The 20,664-nt window shown below is 44.1% G+C and overlaps 2 protein-coding genes across 5 annotated transcripts in view; both read left to right on the forward strand.

Moving 5' to 3' along the window:
- The window catches only part of LOC146492146 (interferon-induced protein 44-like), a 41,909-nt gene that overhangs the window by 6,997 nt on the left and 14,248 nt on the right, over positions 1–20,664 (forward strand). The gene's annotated exons all lie outside the window — the stretch shown is intronic.
- Positions 880–4,447, forward strand: LOC146492147 (interferon-induced protein 44-like). 2 transcript variants are annotated; one of them, XM_085151157.1, is made up of 9 exons: positions 880–938; positions 1,124–1,169; positions 1,542–1,562; positions 2,111–2,144; positions 2,651–2,846; positions 3,070–3,222; positions 3,319–3,490; positions 3,583–3,683; positions 3,892–4,447. In XM_085151157.1, exons 2-9 carry the CDS (start codon positions 1,142–1,144, stop codon positions 4,057–4,059), a joined length of 873 nt encoding a protein of 290 aa, XP_085007283.1. In that variant the 5' UTR covers positions 880–938; positions 1,124–1,141; the 3' UTR covers positions 4,060–4,447. The 2 variants fall into 2 exon arrangements, with proteins under 2 accessions (XP_085007283.1, XP_085007282.1); XM_085151156.1 differs by lacking the exons at positions 880–938; positions 1,124–1,169 and having other exon boundaries at positions 1,406–1,562.

Here is a 20,664-nt window from a genome sequence, read left to right on the forward strand (position 1 = left end):
TGTAGTAATTACTGCTGTAATATCTACACCTGTTTTTGCAAACATATGTCAACCTACTGTTAGAGTGCCTCGTGAGTATTCGTTGGTCCACTAGAGGACAGTGTTGAGCCTCAAATGATCAATGTGATCCAATAAAGCGTTGATGCTGGAACACGATAAATAAAGATGAGACCAAAACAGCAGGGAGCAAATCAGTATTAGACAGGGAAGCATGGGGGTCAATATCAAGCACATGAGACTATCAAAGTAAAGCATGAACTAAAACACACACATGCAGCAAACAGGAAGGGAAATATGAGTGAATGGGAAAACAATGGACACAACTAAATAGGGAAACAGACAACCAGAGCACAAAGACACAAGACAGATACAGGGACACAAGTAGGAAACAGAAAGGGATCATAAAAGAAGGTAACTTGGAATAATAAAATCAAGTCGATGAGCTACCTTATAAACAGAAACTACAGAGGATATAATAAGTTCTAAAGGAAATTAAGTAAAACTAATATACAAAAAGCCAGAACAAAACACAATAAATTCTCAAAACCACCAGGAACATACAGTAGAAGAAAAACTTGAGAATAATTAACAAAGAAAACTATGAATACTAAATCAGAATGAAAACACAACTGGAGTGGAGGTTAAAAGGTAATTAAAACTACATCAGAGGCTAAAACTGAAAACGCTGGTTACAAAACTCAGGATTATGACAGAAGTAAGTTTTTAATTTTAAGAAATAGATGTTAGTGACACATACACATTAAGAAGCTATGCAGCTACAACTACATTAGACTGGAATCAGATAGAGCGAATAATAGAAGTCACATGACCCAAAGAGAAAGTGAAAGGACATTTATAAATCCAAAGTCACACATCATCTACATCAGTGTGAACAACAACCAAGACACACCAACTTCACAGCACAGTTGGGCATTCAGGTACGGTAACACTATGTTAATAATACAATGCAGGAAATCCAGTTATTAAATTATTAAATTGACCTTTATTGAGTCATCTCACATTTGGTTGACATGTGTCAAGTTAAAATAATTTAATTTCAAGAAGAATTTAAAGAATTTACTGTTTTATAATTTACCGTCTTTTTTGCTTGTTTAATTCACAGATAGTTGATGACAAAAAAATGTTGAATATTAAAAAAATCTTTTCGGGTAAGCAGTTTTTTTCATTTCATATTCATTGTTGGTGGTTTGCTTCGTCCTTCTCTTTTAATATGACCTATATTGTCATGTTTGTGCAGCCCTCATGGGTTTAACATGTAATATTGAGCTACACAAGTAAAACTGGTTTCACTGGACTGAACAGTTTTGAAATAAGGAAATGCTGGAAACTCAAGTGATCTTGATCTGAATCTGTTATAGATGTTTGCAAAATTATTTTACAACAGAAAAGTTACCATAATGTCCTTTGGTTTGAAAGTGGCAAAAAGTAACATTTCAATTGCCTGGAAAATCTAATATAACTGAACTGAATATGGAAAAGTGTTGCTAACATGTTTTTACTTTGTCATATTTCAATTGCAGGTAATCGCTCACCACCTTCTCGTAAGATATTTAAAATATGATACAAAATTATTGAGTCCTGAGGAAAAAACTTGAGGCTTTTACACACCGGACACGTAAAATCTGTGCAAATATTTTCTGGTCTAAAAACATTTTTCGGACTCGTCTGTTAGTGCAGCTAACGCAGCTGTTCACACTGACAGTTTGACCAGCAGAATTCCAGGAAGTGTAATCATGTCATACTATTTACCGTAGACACACAGCTACTCAATGCGGCTTTCTGAAATAATTTCCCTGCCTCGCCTCAAACTGTCCCACTGACATCCAGCACTATGTACGAACACACAGCTTCAGCTCCTGGATCCAACCGTTAAATTCTCCCTGCTGCTGTTTTCTTAGTTTCTTTTCTCAGCTCGTCATCGTTTGACGTCGGCTTCATTTTTAGTTTTCACAGTGCGTTTATTGAGGAAGAATTTTCCTCAAAAAAAGCAACACGTTCAGTGTGTAACAGCCTTAATACATAATGTGTAATTAATTTATAACGTTGCCCTTCCAGTGTGACTCATACAATTAACATTTTCACTTTACAGTGTTAGAGGTAGAAGAGAGGAGCATACCATGGGGGTGAGTATTAAGAGTGTGGTTGCTTAGAGAGGTGTACTAGAATTATTAAGATTAACCATTTAATTTCACCTGTGTTAATCCCAGAGTCACAATTTTATATCACAAAATCAATCTCTTTTGACCTGTTTGATCATTGTGGTAACTTATGTTTAATGTTTGTTCAATTTGACTTTAAAACCATCTGTGGGTGTCACATTTTTGCTCATTCTGATGTCAGTGTAAGTGATTCTCTGAATAAATATTATACATTCAAATTGTTACAGCAGCACAAACCTCTGAGTCACAATGTGGAATTCACATAGTTTCACATGGTGACACAGAAATGCTTATTTGGTTATTTCAGGCTTCTGAAATTGCAGGTAGTAGAAAACAGATGTTAGCCTGTCTCAGTAGTACACCCCTCAAGTGTTTTGTTTGTTTGTTGTGTTATTTTGTGTTTGTTCATAACACTGTTGTGTAAACTGTAAGTGCACACTAAATCCTATTGTAATTTTCTGAATGAACAGTGAAAGAGAGCAAAAACTGAAGCTTGTCAGAAATTACAAGCCTCACAAAGATGTCCAGCTTCTCAGAATCATGCTTCATGGACCACCAGGTGCTGGAAAGTCCAGCTTCATCAACTCTGTCGACAGTACTTTAAGAGGAAAAATAGCAACTCGAGCCTTGACAGACGCAACCTCTGGTGACAGTTTCACTAATGCAGTATGTATGAGGATGTATCTATTCTTATCATAGTTGCACACTCATTCCCTTTGAGGTTTTCTATGACTACAGGAGTGCACTACAGTGGTAGCTGCTTTCTAAGCATTAAACTATAAACCAGTGAAAACTAGTCAGCACAACTAGTGTGTAAATTATTTTGAAAACTCTTTAGGATCTTTAGTATCTGGCACTAATATAACAACACCACATTTTTTATTTACAGTACAGGACATTTAAAATCCAGAATGGAAATCCAGAAACTTTTTACCCTTTTGTCTTCACTGACACCATGGGGCTTGAGAGGGGCGCTGAGAAAGGAATTCATGTGGAAGACATCAAACTTGCCATTAGTGGACATGTCAAAGAAGGTTACATGGTATGATGTTTTTCATCCAGATGTTTGTACACAGTCTGTGATACAGAAACTGTATCGTGCAAAAAGGTTTAAGGGATTTTGCTTTTTTTTCCCCAGTTCAAACCCAAAGCTCTCTTGCGTGAATCAGATCCTAACTACAACAGTTCTCCTACTTTAGATGACAAAGTCCACATACTGGTTGTTGTTATTCCAGCTGACACAGTGAGCATAATCAGTGATGAAACATGGAAGAAGATGAAAGAAGTCAGACTACATGCTCGTGACAAAGGTGAGAGCAGATGTTCTACATGTATGATGTCACGATTTCAAATAGTAGAAAAACATGAGATAAAATGATTGCATTGCTTTCTGTACTGGCAGGGATCCCACAAATAGCTGTTATCACTAAAATTGATGAAGCCTGTCCTGAAGTCAAAAAAGACATAAAGAACGTCTACAGGAGCAAGCACTTGAATCAGCTGGTATGTTCCAGGACTTTCATAACTTTCATGAGTTTGTAGACAGTTTACACATGAATGTAACATCTCTAATTCAGCTGTACATTTCAGTATATTTGAACTGAAACCTCAGCTATAACGAGTACAAATATTTGAATAAGTAATTTATAATTATATCACTAGTGCAACAATACAGTTTCAGTTTTTTAAATGTAATATTGTTTAAACTTAGATGGACACAGTGAACAGGGACCTGGGTATTCCACTGAACTGCATCTTCCTCGTGAAGAACTACCACAAAGAAACTGATACGAATAACGATGTGGATTCACTGATACTGAGTGTACTGAAAAAGATCATTGACTATGGAGAGGACTACCTGAATGACGTACAATCCTGACCTGTAATCAATGTGTGAGGGAGCTAGAAAATGAAAATGTTCAGTTACTCTTCAAGTGATTTTGCTCATGTTTCATTTGCCATCGCTACAGTCACAGTCACACAAAAAGGGTGTGAAAAGAAACTTCTTTTCTTTTGCAAATTAAATCCAAATAAACTTCAAGGAAAATCAGCACATGTACTTTTTGCTATTTACGGTATATTCAAAATGGTAACTGCATGAAGAATGACACATATATGCTTGTAAACTGCTATCTGCCGTGTAACTCAAATAAATCATTTTAACCCTTGATGTAAGACTCTCCTCTGTGAATCAGTGATTTCTTGTTTAAAGAACTGTAATTTAAGTTGGATGAGTGGTAGAGGATCGATGAATAGATATTTAATTACTTAGGTTTTCAACCCATACAAGCATCCAGTTAGATATATAAGTCCAAATCAGGATATGTGCGTAGTCCCCCCCTTGGCTATGCATTTGAGAGCTGTCAATAGAAAATTGTACTGAGTAGTCAGTATAAGCTTTTAGTGATATAAGTTTATTGATGATAGAATACTGCATGATGACCTTTTCCTTGTTTAGAACTGATTGTTCTTTATGAAACGTGTTCTGATATTTGTATCTGAATCTTTCTACAGCGATAGTAAGAAGTTGAACAAGCAGTTCTGACCTTGCACACACACACACACATACATACACACACAATCACATACGCACATGCTCATGTCACTGAACGAATGTACTCATTTCTCTTGTATAAATAAAGAACGCAGACGGTGACAGAGCACAAGTCCGTGAGTGTCTCTTACGTGTAGGAGCGCTCTGTCACTTGTCCTCGCGAGTAAAGACAACTGCAGTGTTTGTGTTTTCTAACTCAAGTGTCTCAGCTGAAGAATTGCGGGGTGATTTTAAGAAATCCCCTGTCAAGAGCTTAATCAAATGGTACAGATCATCTGTCCTCTAGTCACAGTCGGACTACTATTCATGAAACTAGTAAGTTTTCCTACTCAGCTTTTTGTTTAATTATTTCCATTTACAGTAAACTCAGCCACGCTGATACTTTGTTACTACTGTCAGTGTGAGAGTAAGAACATTGTAGGAATAAACAGTGTATATGTTACACCACTCCAGGACAACTTGGTGTAAACAGCAAACCGAGTTTATTTGGGTACTCCGGAACCGTGGCTTTCACATACAGAACTCAAGAATACTCTCTTCTTTTTTTCTTTTTTTTTACAAAACATTTTTTCTTTTCTTTTTGCCGTGACTGCCCTCTACTGGTGGAAAACATGTAGCAGCCAAAAACACAAACATATAGCTGAATAGCCCAAATACCAACAGATTTATGCAATGTTTTAGACATATTTTAACTTTACACTTTACCAAGTGCTACATTCCTCCCCTGCTAAATAAATGTTGTCCCAACATTGACAAAACATGACAATAAGAAACAAAAATAAACAGATATACTTCTTTTTTTCTTGTGAGAATGTAGGGATGGCGTGAATTGGGATAGGGTTTAGCAGTGCTTTAAGATCACTTTCACGATGCACTATTGAACCTCAGGTGACAGAATCACATGTTACTTGCTTACCAGATAAGAATAGGCTTATAACAATGCTGAGTTGTTTCCAATAGTCCACATAGAAATATTACCCTCTAAGACATTACTATCCCTTTATCACATGCTCTGGAGCTTGTCAACTTAGATAGTAACCATTTAATTACAATTAGCCTCATCAAACATAACACAATCCAATGTCTTACGCTACCATCCCAAAAGCATCAAATACTTGTGTCACCATACTGGTAAGACCTTGTAAGTACTCATATATTTTTGAAAAATAACACCATTTAAATTCAGAAAAACTCTTTCACAGTTCAATAATAACTAACTGGTACATAAGCTGGATAGTAAGGCATTTGTAGAGCTGCCCAAGGTACTACAAACTGTTCATAGAATAGAGATGCTGTTGCACTGGCATACAATGGGTTAACACTGTGACCAATTACTCTTTGAACTGGTTGGCCAAATGCATCATAAGTCAATGTTTTCCGTGGACATCTCTCCCTTTGAGATCTTCTCAGCTGCGATTCCAACAGTTCTGGGTTCATTTCACTGGGCTGATCTGGCGAAGCAACAGTGTCTGATGATGCTGAGATGTCATGTTCAGTGTTATCCTGTCCATTCACCATATCTGCTTGAAACTCTTCAGCGTCCACTCTAAGCTCCGTGCTCTTTCGCTGAAGGTCCTGGTCAAGTTCAGTAGCAGGTGCAGACACCATCGAATCCGCTTGAGGCTGACAGTGGTGGTGTCTCACTCTCTGAGACCAATACTGCTCCTCATCATCTGAACTCTCTATATGGTTCAATGCATCTTGTAGGTCTCTTTGTTTTTGTGTCTGTGTAGTGCGGCTTTGTTCAGTTCTTGTTATTTTGGGAAGCGGTGATGCATTACAGGGCATTAACATGTTGCGGTGGAGAATACGGCCTCGTCCAGTACCACGCTCCGGCTTGACCTCATAAACAAGGCTATTTTCCCCCTTTTGAGAGATCACTATGTGAACTTGATCCTCCCAATAGGAGCGTAACTTTCCCGGGCCTCCCCTCTCTGACATGTTCCTGACAAGTACCCTGTCCCCAGGTGAGCGTACAGCACTTTGTCTCTTCTGGTCATAATGTGATTTTCCTCTTGCCAGAGTCTTTTTAATGTTTCTGGATGCAATGTCATATGCTTCTTTCATCTGTTGTTGCCATTTGTGAGCATACTCCTCATGTGATTTGCATTTGTTTGTCTCACTCAGTCCAAAAATTACATCAATAGGGAGACGTGGATGTCTACCAAAGAGTAAATAAAAGGCGAGTATCCTGTCGAGTCACTAGTTGTGCAATTATAGGCATGCACAACTTTGTTTACATAGTCACTCCAGTTTTCTTTCTTTTCCTCATCCAGGGTCCACAGCATTGACAGCAAGGTGCGATTAAACCTTTCCACTGGGTTCCCCTGTGGATGGTAGGGTGTAGTCTTTGAATTAGCTATTCCTGTGTACTTCTGCAGCTGTTTGAATAAATGGTTTTCAAATTCTCTGCCTTGATCATGATGTAATTTACCAGGAAAACCAAATTTCAAGGAAAAGTCATTAAAATTTTTATCTGCTGCTGTTTTGCCAGATTTGTTGCGTGTAGGGAAGGCTTGAGCAAACTTGGTGAAGTTGTCCTGTAACACTAAAATATACTCATACCCTCCCCTGCTCTTTTCAAGATGGACATAGTCTATTGAAACCATTTCAAAGGGTGCAGTAGCCGGCACGTGACACATGGGGGCCCTACGCTGAACTGTAGGTTTTTTCTGAATATTACATTTGCACACCTGTGTGATGAAAAACTCAATATCTTTGTACATATTCGGCCAATAAAACCTACTCCTTGCCAAATTCATCACACGGTCCACCCCCAAGTGACCCATTTCGCAGTGAAGGTGTTTGTACACTGTAATGGTTCTTTTTGATTTGGAAGGAAAAGTAAGCGCAGACAGAGTCCCAGGGAGTGTCCAAAAAGTGATTTATTAAACACACACGTATTATACAGTGTGGGAGGCCGGACTCCCCGTTCAGCCCCAATACAGAAAGCTTTATAGCCTTTATGACGTCAGAACAATTCCTGGGAGTCATCTTATCAGAACAACAACAACCCTTTCCCAGACTTGAAACCAGATGTTTCCCATCATCAGCGTCTGGGAACATAACAATTGTGTAAGACGAGTGTGCTGTTGTGTAAGATTGTTGGACCCGGCCACCGAAAGTTCAGCGTCCTCATCTGACTTACTGTGGACCCATCACTATGCTGCATGATGAAGCATAGCATCTAGAATGTGTCATTCTGCATGCCCTGGCCAATATACTGAGTGGTAAATGATACATGATAATAAGGATGATAACCGGATAATGATAATGGTAAGTGATGCAGACTAATGAAGTAATGAGGAAATAATGATTGTGCATGTGAATAATAACATAATAACAGAAAAATAACATTCCTTTACGTGACAACTCCTCCTCTTGGGCTCGCTTACGAGACCAACTTACACCAGGATTTGTCTCACTCCTCCTTCCAGCTTACAATCTCCTTCAAGGGCATCATAGACTCAGGCGCCGCTGAACCCTTCGAGCCAGAGCTCAGGGCTCTCTCCAGCATCTTTACCAAAACTCGCCGGACCAGAGGGATGAGACAACATCCGATCATTAATATAGCAAGAAAAACAACAAAAGAAAACATGGCAGACATAACAACACTCTTCCATTGCCCAAAGACAGACGTAAACCAGTCTCCCAGTCCAGTGTTCACACCTGATTGCTCATGCATGGTTTTAGATAACATTTTCAGACTCTCAAGCGCTCTAGTAACCGTACCGTCTGGGGCCGTATTGTTGGGTATAAAAGTACAGCACATGTCCCCAAACATGGCACACACACCACCCTTCTCAGCCAACAACATGTCAAGGGCCATTCGATTTTGGATTCCCATTAACAACGTCGGTCCCAATTGTTCCGCAAGGCCTTCTACCGCGTCCCTGGTGAGATTAGAGAGTCTCAACACATTATAATGAACATAGTTAATGCGATCAACATTTTTATTTGGAGTTATCCATAGAAACACACTTTCAAAACCGGCCGCTATCTGATTAACTAACTTATATTCATCTGGAACTCCCCTGGGAACTCCTATTGAGTCAATCCAGGTTGGTGAGTCCCATCTTGGGTCATATTTGTGCACACCCCTAACACTTCTCCTACGTCTGGCTGTCAACACACCAGTGTCTTGCTGTGGAACTGTCTCTACTCTATTTCCTATCAGCATCAACGGTGCTCCTAGGCGCACCAGAGCACATGTTCCCACACTCCCCAGTGGAACCTGTACCAAAAGGGTGTACTGCCCACAATAATAATATAGCCCACCCCTTGCCCAGGTGCCTATAATGGTACTTGGGTCACTTACATTATTGGTAGTCCTGCCGGGGATTGTCCTCTGACACCAGCTTGGATCAATTCTTCCTAACGTGTATCTCACACTGTCTGTAGAGAACTCAAAACATGTATAATTATCCTTTTTAGGTGTGAATGAACCTGGTTGTGTACGTTTATCAATTGGCGGATATAAACCTGACAAAGTGGTGCAGTTACCTGTGTTCACTGCCTCTCTAGTTAATCTCAGCATACAATCATAACCCCACTCATCCTCTGGATACAGAGGAGCGGGTTCAGTGAACAGACGAGGCCTAGCTGTAGCACAAGCAACACAATCAACCACTTCCTGCTCTTTAGCATTTTGAGCCACCCAATCTAACCAAAGATTCCTATCACCAAAACCTGTGGCACGCTCTATCAACTCTTGAGGTTTTAATCTAGTGTAATCTGTGGCCACAAACCAATTCTCTTCTGAGTCTGGTAAGGAACTGTCTCTAAGGGATCCATTTGCTCTGTGAGATTCATTACAGTGTCATTCCCTACCGGTTTAGATCTTGGATTGAATAAATTCACCCGAATTATCCCTGTTGGATCTGTCCCTGCTTTATCTACCCCTATTACTAAATAGAACGCACCTCCCTCATAGGCTGCTTCCGGGAGTCTACTCCACGGTCCTAGAGAGAGAGTGACAGGGTTATGTGTAACAGAATAATCTTTCTGAATGGCTATCCCTTCAAGGGCCTGTGGAACTGTTGGCTGCCATCCTACTCCTGTCCAAGCAACCACATCCTGCCAAGAACACCACTGATCCGTTATATAACTGTAAATGTCTCCTTCCTGTGATGGGCCCCACACCGACTTAGGGTAGCATACCATAGGGTGATAACAAATCCACACATCATATGTTCTCCAGCTGCTACCGTCTCCTGGGCATCTAATTACCTCACACAAATCGAATGTGAATGCTGTCGTGGACCCATTAACATACCCAAACTCGACTCCCCCACTGGCTTTGAGACACCCATCGTTCCCACCTGAGCCAACCTCGCGCTTGAATTTTCTCGACGGCTCGATCGGTTTGGACTTTGGAGCGGATAGACCTCTGCGTCTGGGCAATTCACCTGCCTGCCAATGAACAAACAAACACGTTACAACACTTATCAACCCCAACATTCCCGTTAATTTCCAATTTTCCCACAATTTCATGATCACTGTCCCCAGGCTCTTTTACTTTTACTTTAAACTTCGTGATAAGAGTATAAGATTATGAATATAAAAATATGCGATTAATGTACAAGACTATTACGACTCCTTTAAACTATCAATTACTTTAGACTAGAGCCCTAGCCTATCATGAGCCTGGAGTGAATTGATGCTTGGCGCGTGACGCTCCTCTTCTTTCTTCGTCTCCCCAGGTAGACTGCTGGGGAGAACCGCTGCACAGGGGGAGAGGATTATTCTGCCTCTATGTTCCCCCCCGTGTTACTTTGGGTGGAGCTTATCTCGAGTAAGCTCTCATCCGCCACTGCGCATTGAGACCAATGGAACCAGGTCTCACCCTTTCCCTTCAACCGAACCGCACTGGTGGTACGAGCAGTCACCTCGAATGGCCCCGTCCACCTCGGATCTCTCCACTTGCGCTTAATGACCTTCAGCCACACCGCCTTGGCGTCGGGGACGGACCTGTCCACCGCATTCACCCCTACTCCAACCTGTTGTGTGAAACTAGACACAAGAGCTTTTAATTCTTTCCAACATTCAGCATGTTTTCTATTACTTTTTATACTTTCTTCCGCCGGGACTGTTGTCCAAGGACCTGGAAACTGTCGTCCTGTCAACAGCTCATATGGTGTGAAACCTGTGGATTGATTAACACAACATCTTATTATCATCAATGCAATTGGCAGGGCTGCAACCCAATTTAGCCCCGTCTGAGCAGAAATTTTAGCTATTTTATTTTTCAGGTTTAGATTCATTCTTTCCACCTTCCCCTGGGACTGAGGATGATACACCGTCCCAAATCGGTGCTGCAACCCCAGCTTCTGCTCTACTTCTGCCAAATCTTTATTTTTAAAATGAGTTCCATTGTCTGAGCGAATTCTTTTAGGAAAACCATGCCGGGGGATGTAATGATTGATTAAACACTTAATCACACTTTTTGCATCCTCCCTCTTTGTTGGCCACGCTTCGGGCCACCCCGTCAGAGCATCCACACTCACCAGCAAATACCGGACTCCTCCCGGTCCCACATCAATCATGTCAGTAAAATCAATGACAATCTCTTCCCCTGGTCTTTCTGGAATGGGGAACTTACCTGCCTCCGGTTTAATCACTGGCTTTGGATTGTGCCTCCCACAGATCAGGCACGTCCTAGCTTTCTCCTTAATCATATCCCTCAAAAAGGGATGCCACCAATGGCACAGATGTCTCTCCATCTGGGCCACACCCACATGGCCAAGCCCATGTGCTTCTGTAATCTTCTGTTCCGCTAGGTTGGCGGTCAACACCGGTCGTCCATCAGGTCCTCGCCAGAGACCTCCTTCTTCCCATGCTCCTCGATTCTTCCAGACCCCCTTCTCTTCCGGGGCCGCCTCCTCTTGGGCCTTCCTGGCCTCCTCCAACATGTTGACTCCTACTTCTTCCTTCACACTTATTAGCACGATCTGCCGTAGTGCTTTATAGCCTGCTGCCTCTTTCGCAGCTCGATCGGCTTCCTGATTTCCTCTGGCCACCATGCCAGTCCCCGAGGAGTGACCTTTACACTTTATGATACTCACCTCCTCTGGGTCTCCCAACGCCTGCTCGAGTTCCTCCATCTCCTTTTTGTGGCAGATTGGTGCATTGTCTGCTGTCCTGAATCCTGCTCTCCACCATTGGGCTAGCTCCACATGCACTGCTCCAAAGGCATAAGCTGAATCCGTGTAAATGTTGACTCGCCTTCCTTTCGCGAGTCTCAGGGCTCTGCTTAGAGCAATTACTTCTGCTCTCTGGGCCGATTGCTGCCCTTCAAGTCTCCCAGCCTCCTTTACCTCAAATTCAGTCCCCTTTCTGCAAACTACAGCGTAGCCTGCTTTCAGCCCTTCGTCATCTCTGTAGCAACATCCATCCGTGAACCAATCTTCAGCTCCCGTCAGAGGTTCTGCTTTCAAGTCTTCTCTTATTTTTTCGTCCACTTCAGCTCTCTTAGCACAGTCGTGCGGATCACCCGAACCCATCAAGTCTGCCATATTGATTCCTTCATGTGTGAATGTCAGATTAGGAGCGTCTAAGACTTTACTCACTCTCTGTTGTGTCAATGGTGTCATGGTGAAGGCTTGTGAGTTAACATATGCCACCACACTGTGGGTGGTCAACACCTTCAATGGATGATCCCTCACTATGTGTGCTGTTTTTTGTATAATCTTTGACACCCCAAGAGCATGCTGCGTGCATACCGGGTGTCTTGTCTCCAAATGATTCAGGCGGATGCTGACGTACATGAGTACATCTCTCCTTCCCCCCTTTTTCTGAAACAAAACCCCATTCACTATCCCATTTGTTTCTGAAACATCTAGATAGAAGGGTTCGTCATAATTAGGGATAGCAAGATCAGCAGATCTCGAGAGATCTTGTTTCAATGCAATGAATGCCGACTCCGTGGCCGATGTCCATGGCAGTTCAGCCTTAAGGTTACGGACACCTACCGTTTTTACCAAATCCCTCAAAGGGGCTGTTTTGCCTGCATAGTTTGGTATGTACTGACGGCTGTATCCCGTTAAACCTAAGAAGGAGAGCCACTCCTTGACTGTGCGTGGTTTTGGATGTGTCAGAATCTGATCTCGGTGGGTGTTTAGTAAACCCACTGACTGGTGCGCGATCACACGGCCAAGAAATGTCACCTCTGGTCGGACCAACTGCAACTTGTCTTTACTCACTTTGAACCCGCACTCAGCGAGTCTCTCCAGTACGGTAAGCGAGGCCTCCGTACACGCCGAAGCAGACGGAGCCGCGATGAGCAAGTCATCCACGTACTGAACCAGTGTACACCCCTCTGGGAGTTGACACTGTGAAAGAGCTTCTTTCAGCACTTGGTTGAAAATGCCCGGGGAGAGGGCGAACCCTTGTGGCAACCTTGTGTATCTATACTGTTGCCCCCTGTATGTGAATGAAAAAATGTCCCTAAGAGACTCATGCAAGGGGAGACAGAAAAATGCGTTGGCTAGGTCAATACACGTAAACCACTTTTGCTCTGGTGTTAATGCCGTCAAAGCTGTGTACGGGTTTGGAACAGGCACAGTATCAGTACGTAGGATGGCATTTATGGCTCTTAAGTCATGTGCCATCCTGTACTTTCCTGTCCTATGCTTCTCTACTGGCAAAATGGGCGTGTTCCAGTAAGATTGTGAAGGCTCAAGGACTCCTACTTTCAATAGCCCTTCTATTGTCTCTGCAATTCCCTCCTCTGCTTCTCTTTTCTGTCTGTACTGCGGTTTCCAAATTGGTACCTCAGACTTTAGCTGGAACGAGACCGGCGAGCAAGTTGCCAGGCCCACATCCGTAGACCCAGCTGACCACAAAGTATCAGGAAGAGTCGCAAGTGCGGCCACTGCGTCAGCATGATCTACTCTTTCACTGCCATAGATTCTTGAGATTTGCTTATGCTCCAATACCACTGCGTCATCTGACAGACCAGTGATGCGATAAATTTTGCATTTTGGCGAATACCAGACATCTGGAATCTGAGTGGGTCGCCAACAAGGTTCGTCGAGAGCTCTCCTGACCATTGTTCCCAGCTCCCTGGCCTGATGACCCTCATGGACCGCCAATGTGATGTGAGGCACTGAATCAGGCCCCATTTTGAACCAAGGCCGTTGTTCTTCGGTTAAATTTACTCCTGCAGCGACGCCTTCAGGACCAACATAGATGTTCTGAGAACATATGTTCCAAGTCTGACTCTCAAGTTCAGTCTGGAACTGGTCTCTATAAATTTCGTCCTCGTTCTTATCATAATAGAGGGTGACGTGGTATGGGTCTCGCGGAGGAGAATAGACAGCTGAGGCCATAATCCAAGGTTTCCACAGCTGATACAGTCTCAAAATGCCTTCATCCACCAACCGACCCCAGTATATATCCGCTGTAGATTGTTCACAGTCTTGCAGCAAATACTGGTTCTTTGAAAAAGTCCCCAGGCAAAAGAACTCTTTTCCTCCTGGAAGTGTCACTGTTAATCCATCAGCTGAACACATGATAGTGGCCCCCAGTTTAATGAGCAAATCCCTGCCCATCAAGTTCACAGGCACATGGGGAGACACCACATAGCTGTGCTTCAATGTCTGTTTTCCCAGCACCGTCAGGGCTGGATTGGTTGTCGGCAGAGTCATTGGAACCCCAGAGAAACCCACAACACTGACCATGTGATTGGAAAGTGTGGCACTGCTTGGTTTTTGTCTCAGCGTTGAATAAGTCGCTCCAGTGTCCACCAGGAAGGTCAATTCAGTCCCTTCCACGGTCATCGGCAACAGAGGGTCTGCCATCCCCATGCTGCCGGGTCTCTGTGGGTCCCGTCAGTACAGCTCCTCCTCCCTGCCCCAGTTGGCCAGGGGATACTGAGCCACTGGCGCCATGCCAGGGTTGGGAGCTTGAAGTCCCCTTGTCTGGAATGTCCTGCCTCGCGGCGCTCTCTGTACCTGGGGTGGTGGTTGATAACTTATTTCCGGTAGCCATGGCGTAGGACAGTTACGAGCCCAGTGTCCTCGTCCTCCACACCTTCTACACAGATCAAAGTCCAGCATAGGTCCCCCCAGACCACGACCCCTTAGTCCGCCTCCTCTTTGAGATCCACCACGCCCCCTCAACAACCTATTAGCCCCCCAATTCCCCGCGGGTCTTCCTTGCCTTGGTCCATTGGCGGGCCATCGGTCATCAGGATACATGACTGGGTCCAAATCTGGCCAATCAGGCCCCGGCTCACCCTGAGGCTTTGCCACCAGCATTTTCTTAGCACCTTCTTTACTTTCTTTTTTCTTCTCGTTCAATTTTTCTCTTGCCTCAGCCAAATTTAATTTTACCAACTGCCCTTGCGCCTCCTCCAAGTCCTGTTTCTTTTTGGTCACCTCGTCTTTTTCAAGCTCTAACCGATGTATTACATGCCTTTCCCATTTTACCGAATTTGCCACCGCAAAATCTGGATTCTTCTGTAAGTCTGCTCTCACTCGTTCTGGCAAACCAGCTAACACCGCGCATCGGAACCACGCCCGATGTTCTCCTTCCTGTCCTGGATGTTCTCCTGTCTGCACAATCCACTGTTCCTTTGCATGCTCTATAAACTCTCTAGGAGCTTGTTCTGGGCTCCACAATATTCTTGGCATGGTGCCTGAATTAGGGGTCGGGTACTTCTCACGCACTGCGTCAGAGAGAGCATTTCGCACCCTTGCATAGGGGACATCATTTGGTTGACATGTGGTTTCTGCTATCTCTTCCACATCTGCCAGGCCTCCACCCCTGAAGGCCCTTCCACCCATGGCACGAAAATCTCCCAGGGCAAGTTCTTCTCCTTCAGTAAGATTCCCCAGTTTCCTCAGCCACGCAGCTCCTCCCTCTGTAATAGGGGGCAGTTGCTTCATCAGAGCCTCCAAATCTCTGATGTTATAAGGCTGGTATACTGGCTCGCCCCTTAAACCCTGCATTAGAGGCATTGAGAGGGACTCCTCCTCAGTTTGCAATCCGACACTCTGCTTCCGGTTCTTCTCAAAGATCGACTGTCTTTTGTTTTTCAGGCCCTGCAAGGCCTTTCCAGACCGGAGGATTCTCCTCCCTGGGGCACCCCGAACGCTTGGGACAAACCCTTCAATTTTCAGGTTCGACAGTTCTCGGGATTTCCGAGTCTTACCTATTGACGCTGCGAGGTCCTTCTCCAATGCTTCAAGCGTTTGTGCTAATAGGTGTGGTGCTGGCACGCCTTCCGCCTCCCAGTCTCTCAAGGTCTCTTCTAACCTTACCACAGCTTCTCGGTTAGTAGATATTTTCCCTACTACTTGTCCCTGCCACTGGCCTTCTTCTAGGTCGCCAACCCCTGGCTCCTGACAGGCTGTTTGGCTCGCCTTCGATGGCCTCTGCCGCGGCGACACAGGCATATCTTCATCTGAAGTCCAGTCCTCCTGGGATGCATTTCCCTACCTAGGCTGCTTCGGTATCACCTGATCTGCGCTTGTGAAAGCCACAGGTTGAGCTTCTTCAGCTCCGTCTGGGCCGGGGAGAGAGGGAGATAGGAAAGTCACACCTGGTATGATTATACCCCCACCTGATGCTCCAGCAGCTGACTCGAACTGAGTCCCTTTTGGTGTAGCTGCCGCCGACGGGGGTTGCGACACTCCTGTATTGACCCCCTTGGTGTCGCGTACAGGCGTGGATGGTGCACGATCCTCCTGAAAATCCACAACTCCGCCTCTAACGGTTCCTGTTTTCCCTTCCGGTCCCCAAAGAGTGCCACCCTCCAGGGTCAGCACTGGACAGATGAAGGGAGGGGGCGGTGCACCGGGGAGTCCCTTCAGGCTGGGATATAACCTCCCCTCAGCCTGGGCTTCCTCTGCCAGCCCTGGCGTGGGGTCATTGACCTCGTCTTTCATCCAGGGGGAGACACCTCGGCAGACAATCACATACTTACAGTACTTACTCTGTTTCTCCATCATCTGTTTCTTTTCTGCCTTCACTTTTCTCCCCTTAAAACCCCCCTCAAGTTCCTCCTCAAGATCTTTGATCCTCTTTTCACATTTCTCAGCTCCTAGCTGGAAAACCGAATGCAAAGGTATTTTGTCCTCCATCGTTATCTGTTGATCCTCACATAAATTCTTCACCTCCTTCTCCATGTCTTTACATTGCCGAGCAACCTCCCTGGAAGCTCCTTCATAGGTGATCTTGAGGGCCTTCTTGAGTTGGGCTATCTGTTCCTTGAGTGGCTTATAGTTCTTCTCCCCACTAGGGGTCGCCTTCCCAATCTCAGTCATTTTGTTTTCAGCCATTTTGTTGTTGACCTCACTTACCTTCACCAAAATGGCCGCTACTTAGCTCCACCTCCAAACCTTGCCCTCACCAAAATGGCCACTGCTAAGCCCCTCCTTTGGAAGTAGGCTCGGCGTATTTCCCTTCTCAGGCTCAAACGCACCCAACCGGCTTACTGCCCCTTTTCTCTGGGCCGCACCTCCACACACACACACTCTCTTCTTTTACTCACAGTTACAGCACTCTCCTTCACAAGACACCAAAACCTCTAACATCCACTACTTCAATTTAACCACAAGAAACCAACAAAAATTTACACTCACACACCTTCAACAAAGTTTTAACATAAAATAATTCAACTAATCACAACACAGGCACTCCTCCCCCAAACGGGAGAAATCCCCTCAAATCAACCAGCTCACAATATATAAAACATCAGCAAAGACAAACCACACACCTGTACACTCCTGGAACAAGGCCGAAAAACATCCAGCAATCACACAGTTTATTGCTTTTATATAGTCAATCACACCACAAGAAACAGGAGAAAACAACTATATTCAGCTTCCTACAGCTCGTAATATGAAACACTTGGCGAGACTGAGATTACCTTTCTACACCCCACAAACAACATCACCTAGATAGAGAAATAAAACTAAAGAAGAAATTGGTGGAATTAAACCAACAAAAAAAAACCGAGTTGAACAGTTAAACAAATAGAGAAAAGCAGTTTTCCTTTAATACTCGATGGGCACATGCGCTGCCCCCCCCTTTGTCTCTTTCTCCTCACACACACACACTGCGGGGTTCACCAAGCCCCCCCCCTTTGCAGCTGCTTGAGACAGAGAGACAGAAACGCTTTTCTTTTTTTCTCCACCACACACGAAAGCAAGCCTATACATGCAAGCTTTTAAACAATATAAGCGCTTCTACACCGGTATTTACACACTATTTACATACACGGGCCCGTATAGACATAAACACGCTGCCTGCCAGAACAGCTTATCGTGTTTTATTTCTCTTTTTATTTCTATACCACTTTTCCTGAATTTTTGACTAATTTGAAAGCTCTAAGCCCAGGCTTCACCTTGGTCCACAGAACCAGCCTTGATGATCAATAACCCCGCGTCGGGAACGCCCTCACCGGCCGCGGTCAGATTTCTAAGCCCTAATTAATTTAAAACCGCTCCCCGCAAGTTAACAGGTCGCTCCACGTCCTGCATCAAGGAATCAACCTCACGCGTTCAGCTTTACTTAAAACTCACTGTCACCCACGTTAATAGTCACGGCCGGGTCTCACCCTTCAGCCAAACAGCACAGTAAAAGGTAATCCTTGATTACCTGGCCTTTAACGGGTGTCCGAAGTCCCGCGGGAGGCCACCCGAGCTACCTGGACACCGCCAGTGGTGACCGCACGTCTGTGATCACCTGTCGCCGCTACACGCTGAACACTGTGCTCTACGGGGTCTCACCCCGGTCTAGGTTAATTTTTACACTGTTTAAAAGCGTCCCTGGGGACTCTCAGCCCCTCAGTTTTTAATTACCTGACGCCCGAAACCGCGTTTCTACCACCCAATGAGTCCAAATTCCCCTAACCTTAAAGAGTGCTTGGCATCTAACTCCACACTCTCACTTAAGGCACACAAACCAAGACTCTTAGCTTTAACACCACAAAAAACCTCACAAAAAACACAGAGAACCCCCTAAAATAAACAGCAATACCTTTTGAGAGAATTTTATCAAACTTTTACCACTAATTATCCTAATTAAATAAAATCACTACGGACAGAACCCAGCAGAAGGCCCCCCCTGAGTGAACATTCAATTTAGTTTTAACTTCGCATTTAGTACCTTTGGATAAAAATTATTCAACAGGTGGTACTGACCTTTTATGTCCCGGGTTTTTGTCACTCAGTGGGCCCCCTCCTGGATCCCCCCGTCTTTGGCACCCCCGAGGAGCTCCGCTCCCTCGCAGCGCGTCTTCTTTCCCCCCAAACCGGGTTTTCGGCACCAAAATGTAATGGTTCTTTTTGATTTGGAAGGAAAAGTAAGCGCAGACAGAGTCCCAGGGAGTGTCCAAAAAGTGATTTATTAAACACACACGTATTATACAGTGTGGGAGGCCGGACTCCCCGTTCAGCCCCAATACAGAAAGCTTTATAGCCTTTATGACGTCAGAACAATTCCTGGGAGTCATCTTATCAGAACAACAACAACCCTTTCCCAGACTTGAAACCAGATGTTTCCCATCATCAGCGTCTGGGAACATAACAATTGTGTAAGACGAGTGTGCTGTTGTGTAAGATTGTTGGTCCCGGCCACCGAAAGTTCAGCGTCCTCATCTGACTTACTGTGGACCCATCACTATGCTGCATGATGAAGCATAGCATCTAGAATGTGTCATTCTGCGTGCCCTGGCCAATATACTGAGTGGTAAATGATACATGATAATAAGGATGATAACCGGATAATGATAATGGTAAGTGATGCAGACTAATGAAGTAATGAGGAAATAATGATTGTGCATGTGAATAATAACATAATAACAGAAAAATAACATTCCTTTACGTGACAACACCAGTTCTTTGTACGATTCTGGAATCACAATCTAAGTATAAGTCAGTCTTTCGTATCAGCAACCCATCATCTGAAATAAACAGCTTTTTCCACTCATGTAGTAGCTGTTTTACTTTAGGATTTTTGGTCGCTGATGTTTTGTCAAAGCTTGCACCTGTACTCTTTAAGTTGAGAACATAAGCTACGGCAGAGTCCTGCTTTTGAGCTTGTAATAGCTCCTGTGTTGTGATTCTCACATCTGGCTGAGTTTCTGTAAGTATTTTATTTACTTCTGGATTGCACGTTATAGCTGATATCCAATCCAGTTGTTTTTCTTCCTGTGTTTCAATGGCATTCAGTACTGCGCTTATCACTTCAGGCGAACACAGCTCAGTACATTCTGACATGTATGAGTCCATACTAGAAGGTGTTCTGGACAAAAAGTCTGCATCCACGTTACTTTTTCCAGGTCGGTATTTCAGTGTTATGTTAAAATCAGCCAGCTTGGAAACCCATCTGGGTCCGGTCGCATTCAGTTTAGCTGTGCCTAAAACATAGGTTAAAGGGTTGTTGTCACTGTATACTGTCACTGAGGGAGCATAGAACAAATAGTCTCTAAAGCGCTCAGTCACTGCCCATTTTAGTGCCAAAAACTCAAGTTTCCCTGAGTGCCACCTGTAGTTCTTCTCAGCCTGTGTTAATGTTCTTGATCCATATCCAATTACTCTTAATTTACTGTCCTGCCTCTGGTACAAAACTGCACCAAGGCCTTCTTCTGATGCATCGATGTGCAGAATGAAGGGTTCCTCAAACTTAGGATAAGCCATCACGGGTGGATTAGTCAAAACATCCACCAAATAGTCTAGTGCTTTTTGGTGGCTGTCACTCCATATGATTTTTTGGGTGGGTGCAGCATGCCCCGCCTTGGCTGACCACGCTGGTGTTTGGGTGTGGTCAACTGAGAGTAAATCATATAGGCACTTTGCATGTCTTGAAAAATCTTGTACCTAGCTTCGGTAGTATCCTAAAAATCCTAAAAGCTTTCTCAGCTCTTTAATGTTTGTTGGTGGGTTGTCCTTCAAAGCTCGTACTGCTTGTACCTCTTTTTCA

The sequence above is a fragment of the Neolamprologus multifasciatus genome, chromosome 23 (assembly GCF_963576455.1).
Source record: "Neolamprologus multifasciatus chromosome 23, fNeoMul1.2, whole genome shotgun sequence".
NCBI lineage: Eukaryota > Metazoa > Chordata > Actinopteri > Cichliformes > Cichlidae > Neolamprologus > Neolamprologus multifasciatus.

Bases quoted from the DNA above. Each gene is read 5' to 3' on its own strand.
- LOC146492147 (XM_085151156.1), top strand. From the start codon at position 1,511: ATGTTTTTACTTTGTCATATTTCAATTGCAGGTAATCGCTCACCACCT. The intron at 3,491-3,582 runs GTGAGAGCAGAT...CTGTACTGGCAG, and splicing joins ACTACATGCTCGTGACAAAG to GGATCCCACAAATAGCTGTT. The intron at 3,684-3,891 runs GTATGTTCCAGG...GTTTAAACTTAG, and splicing joins GCAAGCACTTGAATCAGCTG to ATGGACACAGTGAACAGGGA.